General features: G+C 48.5%; 1 protein-coding gene across 1 annotated transcript in view; it reads left to right on the top strand.

The window, feature by feature from the left end:
• The first annotated feature begins 6,000 nt into the window (after positions 1-6,000).
• LOC122544425 (transmembrane 4 L6 family member 5-like) overlaps positions 6,001-10,260 on the top strand; it is a 5,622-nt gene continuing 1,362 nt past the window's right edge. The window contains exons 1-2 of the mRNA XM_043683674.1: positions 6,001-6,174; positions 6,992-7,178. Of these exons, the coding sequence (XP_043539609.1) occupies positions 6,029-6,174; positions 6,992-7,178 (333 nt within the window). The 5' untranslated portion in view covers positions 6,001-6,028. The remainder of the gene's footprint in view (positions 6,175-6,991; positions 7,179-10,260) is intronic.

Raw genomic sequence — 10,260 nt, 5'->3', positions numbered from 1 at the left:
CATTGATAGAACAGTGGGTCACTGGTATAACAGTGGGTCACTGGTATAACAGTGGGTCACTGGTATAACAGTAAGTCATTGGGATAACAGTGGGTCATTGGCATAACAGTGGGTCACTGGAATAACAGTGGGCCATTGATATAATAGTGGGCCATTGATATAATAGTGGGCCATTGGCAAAACAGTGGGTCATTGGCATAACAGTGGGTCACTTGCATAACAGTGGGTCACTTGCATAACAGTGGGTCACTGGTATAACAGTGGGTCACTGGTATAACAGTGGGCCATTGATAGAACAGTGGGTCACTGGGATAACAGTGGGTCACTGGGATAACAGTGGGACTTTGGTGTAACAGTGGGACGTTGGTGTAACAGTGGGTCACTGGGATAACCGTGGGTCACTGGTATAACAGTGGGCCAGTGGTAAAACAGTGGGTCAGTGGTATAACAGTGGGTCACTGGTATAACAGTGGGACTTTGGTATAACAGTGGGACTTTGGTATAACAGTGGGTCACTGGGATAACAGTGGGTCACTGGTATAACAGTGGGCCAGTGGTAAAACAGTGGGTCAGTGGTATAACAGTGGGTCAGTGGTATAACAGTGCGTCAGTGGTATAACAGTGGGTCAGTGGTATAACAGTGGGTCACTGGTATAACAGTGGGCCATTGATAGAACAGTGGGCCATGATAGAACAGTGGGTCACTGGGATAACAGTGGGTCACTGGGATAACAGTGGGTCACTGGGATAACAATGGGCCATTGATAGAACAGTGGGCCATTGATAGAACAGTGGGTCAGTGGTAAAACAGTGGGTCAGTGGTATAACAGTGGGTCACTGGTATAACAGTGGGACATTGGTATAACAGTGGGACATTGGTATAACAGTGGGACTTTGGTATAACAGTGGGACTTTGGTATAACAGTGGGACTTTGGTATAACAGTGGGACATTGATAGAACAATGGGCCATTGATAGAACAGTGGGCCATTGATAGAACAGTGGGTCAGTGGTATAACAGTGGGTCAGTGGTATAACAGTGGGACTTTGGTATAACAGTGGGACTTTGGTATAACAGTGGGACTTTGGTATAACAGTGGGTCACTGATATAACAGTGGGACTTTGGTATAACAGTGGGCCATTGATATAATAGTGGGCCATTGATATAATAGTGGGCCATTGATACAATAGTGGGCCATTGGCATAACAGTGGGTCACTGGTATAACAGTGGGTCATTGGGATAAGTATGTCATTGGGATAACAGCAGGTTACTGGGAATAATATTGGGTCTTTGGGATAATAGTGGGTCATTGGGATAATAGTGGGTCATTGGTACAATATTAAATCATTGATGTAATAATAGGCCAAATAATAGGCCATCGGTATAATTGTGGGTCATGGATATAATAAAGGGTCATTGGGATAACAGGGGACCATTGGTGATAACAGGGGGCCATTGGTATGATAATGGGCCTTTGGGTTAACAGTGAGTCATTGGGATAACAGTGGGCCATTGATGTAGCAGTAGGTCATTTGTATAACAGTGGGTCATTGGTTTAACAGTGGGTCATTGGTAGAACAGTGGGCCATTGGTAGAACAGTGGGCCATTGGTAGAACAGAGGGCCATTGGTAGAACAGCGGGCCATTGGTAGAATGGTGGGTCACTGGTAGAAGGGTGGGTCACTGGTAGAACGGTGGGTCACTGGTAGAACGGTGAACAGTGGGCCATTGGTAGAACACTGGGCCATTGGTAGAACAGAGGGCCATTGGTAGAACAGCGGGCCATTGGTAGAACAGCGGGCCATTGGTAGAACTGTGGGTCACTGGTAGAACGGTGGGTCACTGGTAGAACGGTGGGTCACTGGTAGAACGGTGGGTTGTACTGAATGGAGTGAGGCGTTAGCAGAAGTTATTTGCCTCACACCTATCAGAATCAATACAAGAATTTAAAATTTTGGCAGAACACCAGAACTCATACTACAATAAAGAAAGAGGGTTGATAATTGTTAGCAAGTCAACTCAGGCAGTGCCATTGGCAGGAATTTAATCATGGAAAATGAGAGGTGAGGGAATTTGGGAGGATGTAATAGGCAAGGGATTACTTGCTGAATATAGGACTCTGGAACAGAGAGAAGGACTTTGATGTGCATGTCTATAGAACCTCAAAGGCAGTTGGGCTAGTGGTTGAGATTCCTGATGAAGGTCTTCCCTATTCCTGATGAAGGGCTTCCCCATTTCCTAATCTTATTGAGAGGTACAAAGTTCTGAGGGGAATAAACAGTGGAGATAAGCAAATTGGCCATGCTAATGTGCCAATATTGTCCAGGGATGTGCAGTTTAGAGTGGATTGGTTGTGCTAAATTGTCCCATAGTGTCCAGGGATGTGCAGGTTAGGGTGGATTGGCCACTGGAAATGCAGGGTTACTGGGATAGGGTTGGGCTGTGGGTTTGTTTGGTGGTAGGTCTAGGTGGGATGCTCTTCAGAGGGTTGGTGTGGTCTCGATGGGCCGGATGGCCTGATTCCAAACTGTACTGATTCTGTGATTCTCTGTACCATTTCCCCTTTACAGAGTGGTCATTAATCAGGAGGCAAAGATTTCAAGGAATTGGCAGGAGATTGCGAGGGGATTTGAACATAGAACATAGAAGAATACAGCGCAGTACAGGCCCTTCGGCCCTCGATGTTGCGCCGATCCAAGCCCACCTAACCTACACTAGCCCACTATCCTCCATATGCCTATCCAATGCCCGCTTAAATGCCCATAATGAGGGAGAGTCCACCACTGCTACTGGCAGGGCATTCCATGAACTCACGACTCGCTGAGTAAAGAACCTCACGCACAGACAGGGGGTGTTTCAGGGAGGAGAGTATTGTATATACTAACAGAGATATGGAACGTTATAGTGATGGAAGACATTTACTGTTATAAGAAGGCTTCTAGGTTCTGAAGTCTATAGGAAGGCAATGAAGAAAGCCAGGTTACTGGGATAGATTGAATTCCATTTGCCACCTTTCTGCCCAGCTCTGCAGCTTCTCTATATCCTGCTGTAACCTGCTACATCCTTCCTCACTGTCAACAACTCCTTCGACTTTCGTATCATCCGCAAACTTGCTTACCCAACCTTCTAACCCCTCTTCCAGGTCATTTATAAAAATGACAAACAGCAATGGTCCCAAAACAGATCCTTGCGGAACACCGCTAGTGACGGCACTCCATGAAGAAACTTTGCCATCAACTACTACCCTCTGTCTTCTTCCATCCAGCCAATTCCTAATCCAAACCTCCAACTCATCCTCAATGCCATATCTCCGTATTTTCTGCAGTAGCCTACCATGGGGAACCTTATCAAACGCCTTACTAAAATCCATATATACCACATCTACCGCTTTCCCCTCATCAACCTCCTTCGTCACCTTTTCAAAGAATTCAATAAGGTTTGTGAGGCACGACTTGCCCTTCACAAAACCATGCTGACTATCTTTGATCACATTATTCCTATCCAGATGTGCATAACTCCTATCCCTTACAATTCTCTCTAAGACTTTGCCCACAACAGAAGTGAGACTCACTGGCCTATAGTTACTAGGGCTATCCCTACTCCCCTTTTTGAACAAGGGGACCACATTTGCTATCCTCCAGTCTTCTGGGACTACTCCTGTAGACAAAGAGGACATAAAAATCAAGGCCAATGGCTCTGCAATCTCCTCCCTTGCTTCCCAGAGAATCCTAGGATAAATGCCATCAGGCCCAGGGGACTTATCTATTTTCACCTTTTCCAGGATTTCCAACACCTCTTCTCTACATACCTCAAAGCCATCCATTCTACTTAATTGTGACTCAGTACTCGCATTGACAACAATGTCCTGTTCCTGATTGAATACTGACGAAAAGTATTCATTCAGTGTCTCCCCAATCTCTTCCGCCTCCACACGCAACTTCCCCCTACTATCCTTGACTGGACCTATTCCTACCCTAGTCATTCTTTTATTCCTGACATACCTATAGAAAGTCTTAGGGTTTTCCCTAATCCTACCAACTAAGGTCCTTTCATGTCCCCTCCTTGCTGCTTTTAGCTCTCTCTTCAGGTCCTTCCTGGTTACCTTATAACTCTCAATCGCCCCAATTGAACCTTCTTGCCTCATCTTTACATAGGCCGCCCTCTTCCATTTTACAAGGGATTCCAATTCCTTATTAAACCACGGCTCCCTCACGCGACCCTTTCCTCCCTGCCTGACGGGTACATCCTTATCAAGGACACTCAATAGTTGCTCCTTGAACAAGCTCCACATATCAATTACGCCCTTGCCTTGAAGCTTACTTTTCCAAGCCACACATCCTAAGTCATGCCTCACCGCATCATAATTTCCCTGCCCCTAGCTATAACTCTTGCCCTGTAGTGCACACTTATCCCTCTCCATAATGAGGAGGAAATCTTTCAACCGGAGGGTGGTGGGAGAACGGGAATTCACCACCTGTAAGAGTGAAAGAGGCAGAAACCCTTTTTTTAACATTGAGGAAGTATTTAGACAGACACATGCGATATTGGGAAATAAGACAAGAAAGATAGGTGCTTTGATGGTTGGCATGGATACAACAGGCCGAAGGTCCTCTTTCAGCCTTATAGAACAAAATGGCTCTTTGACTGTCGACTTAGGCAGCCAACCAATGGGGAATGAGGGAGGCAGAGAGTTTGAGGGAGGAAATTCTTGAGCTCAAAACCCCAGACAGCTGAAGGCAAGGCTGCCAATGGTGAAACACTGGGAATTGGTGAGACTATAGGGAAAAATTGGGGCCTGGGAGAGGCTGGAATTGGATGAGCGCAGAGATCTCAGAGGGACGTGGGGCTGGGCGTGGTCATGGAGGTAGGGAAGGGGCTGAGGGATTGACAGGCAATTTTCAAATCCAAGCTTTGCTTATCCAGGCTTCCAGGGCAGAGAGGGAGGGGGTAAACCCGCAGCGATGTGGCTGACTCTTAAATGTTCTCGAGGGCAGTTAAGGATGGGGAAACAATCTTACATGAGATGGACAATCAGGTTAGGCCACAGGGGTTAGCAGGATTGTGGGTCAAGTCATTACACAGTCAAATAAAAACCAAAAGAACTGTGGATGCTGTGAATCAGAAACAGAATTAGAAACAGAATCAGAAACAGAATCAGAAACAGAAACAGAATCAGAAACAGAATCAGAAACAGAAACAGAATCAGAAACAGAATCAGAAACAGAATCAGAAACAGAATCAGAATCAGAATCAGAATCAGAATCAGAAATTGCTGGAAAAGCTCTCAGGTCTGGCAGCATCTGTGAAGGGATGTCAACGTTAACGCTTCGGGTCAAGTGAGCCTTCTTCAGAGAGACCTTAACTCTGATCTCCTTTCACAGATGCTGCGAGACCTGCTGAGCTTTTCCAGTGACCTCTGTCCCTGTTTCATTCCCCCAGCAACTCCGCTCAACCATTAACAAGGGATATAGCAGTAAAACAGCGCCCTTTAACCTATCTGCCACTTAGACTTTAAGATACAGGAGTAAGACCGGGCCATCAAGTCAGTTCCACCATTTGACCATGGCTGATATGTTTCCCAGCCCCATTCTCCTACCTTCTCCCTGTAACCTTTGATCCCTTAACCAATTGAGAACTTATCTCTCTCTCTCTCTCTCTCTGTCTCAAAGACACTGAATGACTTGCCCTCTACAGCCCTCTGTGGCAATGAGTTGCACATATTCTCTACCTTTTTGGCTGAAGAAATTCCTCCTCATCTCAGTCCACTCTGAGGCTGTGCCCTTGGTCGTAGTCTCTCTGACCAGAGGCAACACCTTCATGTCCATTCTATCCAGGCCTCTTAGTATTCTGTAAATTTCATTCAGATCTCATGCACCCCCATCCTATTAAATTCCATCGAGTATGGACCCAGAGTCCTCCACTGCTCCCCCCCATCTTCGGGATGTTTCTTGTGTGCCTCCACTGGAGCCTGTCCAAAGCCAGCGCTGTCTGGGAACACTGTTAACCCATCGGCTTTCTCTTTGCAGATGCTGCGGTCTGTCTTCTCCTCGCTTTTTGGCACCTTGGGCGCCCTGTACTGTCTCACTGTGTCTTCGACGGCCCTGGCAAATGGCCCACTGTGTGACGTCGGAGGTGGGGACTGGCAGCAACCCTTCCTGAACACCAACCACAGGTAGGCCGCCAATCCTGCCCGCAGGCCGAGATTTGACATTGCCGTCCACACCGACCCTGACCCTGACCTTCATCCTGAATCTAACCCTGACCCTAAACATCAACCTGACCCACACCCTAACGTGAACCCTAACCTTGACCCTAAACATCATCCTGCCCTGAACCTAACTGTAACCCTGACCGTGAGCTTGAACCTAACCCTGACCCTGAATCTGATCCTGATCCTAAACCTGACCTGACCCTGACCTTAACCTTACCCTGATCATCCTGACCCTAACCTGATCCTAACCTTGACCATGACCCCTGATCTGAACCTCACCCTAACTCTCACCCTAACCCTGTCCCTGAACCTAACCTGACCCTGAACTTAACCCTGACCCTGAACTGAAGCTAACCTGACCCTGATCCCAACCCTGACCCAAACTCTGATCCTAACTCTAACCCTGACTCTAACCCTGACTCTAACACTGACCCTAACTCTTAACTCTAAACATGGCCCTTACCTTAACTCTAACCTTAACCTTAAATCTAACCCTGAACCTAACTCTAACCCAAAACATAACCCTAACCCTGACTCTAACCCTTACAATACCCTTGATCCTGACCTAACCTTGACCCTGACCCCACCTCCTATATTAGCAGGCGAGAGACATCCCCCCCCCCACCCACATCATTGTGATTGTGAATGTCTTGTGAGGAGTGAGCTGAGTGTTTATGGAGGGGGAAGGGTGGGGGGGTGTGGTGAAGGTCGGAGAATCGTGGTTGGCTCTCCCGCCCATTGCTGACGGACGCGATTGGTCTCTCCCTCCTCCACGCAGTTACCTGACGAACCAAACGCTTTGGGCGATTTGCCAGAACCCTCCGAACATCGTGGTGTGGAACGTCTCCCTCTTCTCCATTCTCCTCATCGCCAGCGCCATCGAGCTGGTCTTCTGTGGTTTGCAGGTGGTCAACGGCTGCATCGGCGTTTTCTGCGGAGATTGCCGGAAGAAAAGCCGGAGAGACGTAAGAACTCGCCTCACTCCCTTCGGCCGCGTCTTCTCCCGGTCCTTTGGCAATCGATGTTGCCTCTCCTGCTGCCCTCCCCCGGTTTTGCTACTAAGCTCCCACTCTGGCCAAGGGGGTTCTAGAGTCATTTGTGGCAGAGGGAGGCCATTCAGTCCCATTCACCATGCTAGCTGTCCTCCCACAATCTCACCCTCTTTCCTCTCTCTATTCCCCTTTGCCCTGGTTGGCTCGTTACCCGCAAATTTATTTCCTGAGGAACTTGGTTGCGCAAATGTCGGACGGTGCTTCGAACCAGACATTCCCAGAACCGCAATGGTACAGACCAGGCCATTCGGCCCATCAGGTCTGCCCCACCGAAAATACACTCCAACCTGCACCAGTCCCACTCTGCCCGCAAGCAACCCATTGGCCTCGAATGTTCGGACACTCCTGTAGCGCTCCCAGAAACAAAGGAATTTGGAGCAGAAGGGGTGACCCAGAGGCTCAGTGGTTAGCACTGCTGCCTCACGCCTGCCAGGGACCCAGGTTCAATTCCACCCTCGGGCGACTGTCTGTGTGGAGTTTGCACATTCTCCCCGTGTCTGTGTGGGTTTCCTCCGGGTGCTCCAGTTTCCTCCCACAGTCCAAAAGATATCCAGGTTAGGGTGGATTGGTCATGCTAAATTGTCCCATAGTGCCCAGGGATGTGCAGGTCTGGGTGGATTGGCCGTGCTAAATTGTCCCATAGTGCCCAGGGATGTGCAGGTTAGGGTGGATTGGCCGTGCTAAACTGTCCCATAGTGTCCAGGGATGTGCAGGTTAGGGTGCATAGTGTCCAGGGATGTGCAGGTCAGGGTGGATTGGCCGTGCTAAATTGTCCCATAGTGTCCAGGGATGTGCAGGTTAGGGTGGGATTGGCCGTGCTAAATTGTCCCATAGTGTCCAGGGATGTGCAGGTCACGGTGGATTGGCCGTGCTAAATTGTCCCAGAGTGTTCAGGGATGTGTGGATTATGTGCATTAGTCAGGGGTAAATGTAGAGTAACAGGGTAGGGGAATGGGTCTGGGTAGGTTAATTTTCAGAGGGCCGGTGTGGACCTTTTGGGCCGAAGGGCCTGTTTCCACACTGTAGGGATTCTATGAGTAGGCCTTTGGCCCTGCTATGGACATTCAACGGGATCACAGTGGATCATTCACCTCAGTCTCCCGTTCTCATTTCCCCCCCACCCAACCTTTAGCTCCAAAGTGCTGCCTCCAATGCCTTCTTGAAAACATTCAATGTTTCAGCCTTAAAGGCTCATCCATGTGCTTTGTAAAGTTTGTGAGCATTTCCTGCCTCAACGACTCTCCCAGGTAGAGTGTTCCCCTTCCTCCCCCTACCCGGGTGAGAAACCTCTTTCCCAAAACCCCCACTTTCTGGCCTTGCGCTTTTGCCCCAGTTATAGACCCTTCGATGAAAGGAAAAATTTCCTTCCTATCCACCCGGTTCATGTCGCTCAGAATCTTATACACCTCGATCAGGCTCCACCCCACCCCTTCCCTTCAACTCAGCCATTTCTGCTCCAAAGAAACCAATCTGAGTCTATTCCAGCCTCTCTCTGTCGCTGAAATGCTCCATCCAAAAGCAACGTCCTGGTGAATCTCCTCCGCACCCTCTCCAAAATGCGATCCCCTCCTTCCTATAAAGAGGGGGCCAAAATTCATAGAATCCTTACCGTGTGGAAACAGGCCACCAAGTCCACACCAACCCTCCAAAGACTATCCCACCCTGACCCTTTCCCTTACCCTTAACCCATGCATCCCTGAACACTGGGCAATTTAGCATGGCCAATTCAAACTAAAATACACATTTTTGGACTGTGGGAGGAACCCCACACAGACACGGGGAGAATGTACAAACTCCACTTGGACAGTTACCTGAGGCTGGAATTGAACCTGGGTCCCTGGCACTGTGAGGCAGCAGTGCTAACCACTGAGCCACCATGCCACACACTGTGCACAGTACCCTGGCTGTGGCCTCACCAAAGCCCTGTCCAGATCTGATGTGACCTCCCTGCTCTTACAATCTATGCCACGACTGATTAAGGCAAGTGTCCCATCTGCCTTCTTAAACACTCCATTCAGGGATCCATGGACACCCTTCACACCCCCACCCCACCCACCCCTCGTCACCCCCAGATTTCCCTCCATCCTTCTGACCTTCCTCATGTCCTGCCATTCATGGAGTACTCCCTTGTTTTGTTCTTTCTTCCAAAGTGCATCTCCTCACATTTACCAGGTATCAACCCCATCTGCCACTTATCTGACCATCTGGCCAACCCATTTATCCCCTCCCATAACCTAACACCTTCCTCCTCCCTTTGAAGATCTTTGTGTCACCCACAAACTCTGGGTCAGATATGTGGATGACACCTTTGTAATCATTAAAAACACTGAAATAGAGAAAACACACCGGATCATCAACTCCACACTCACAGGAATCCGATTCACGAGAGAAGAAGAAAAGGATAACAAACTCCCATTCCTAGACGTGATGGTACAGAAAACACCAAACGGAGAATTCACCACTAAGGTATACAGGAAAGCCACACACACAGACCAAGTCCTAAACTATGAAAGTAACCACCCCAACACACACAAACGAAGCTGCATCAGGACACTATTCAAAAGGGCCACAACACACTGCAGTACACCAGAACTGCAAAAAGAAGAAGAGGAACACCTATACAAGGTATTCGCCAAAAACGGATACCCACGCAACTTCATCAACAGATGCCTAAGAGAAAGACCACGGAACAAGGACATACCACAACCAAAAGGACTAGCAACACTACCATACATCAGGAGCATCTCAGAACTGACAGCCAGACTACTGCGACCCCTAGGACACATAACGGCACACAAACCAACAGCCACACTCAGACAACAACTCACCAGAACGAAGGACCCGATACCCAACATGAGCAAAACCAATGTAGTGTACAAAATACCATGCAAGGACTGCACAAAACACTACATAGGACAAACAGGAAGACAGCTAACAATCCGCATACATGAACAGCAACTAGCCACGAAACGACACGACCAGCTATCCGTAGTAG

This window comes from Chiloscyllium plagiosum, chromosome 48 (genome assembly GCF_004010195.1).
Source record: "Chiloscyllium plagiosum isolate BGI_BamShark_2017 chromosome 48, ASM401019v2, whole genome shotgun sequence".
Taxonomy (NCBI): Eukaryota; Metazoa; Chordata; class Chondrichthyes; order Orectolobiformes; family Hemiscylliidae; genus Chiloscyllium; species Chiloscyllium plagiosum.
The sequence above is the reverse complement of the archived record's forward strand: the minus strand, read 5'-3'. Positions and strand labels throughout refer to the sequence as shown.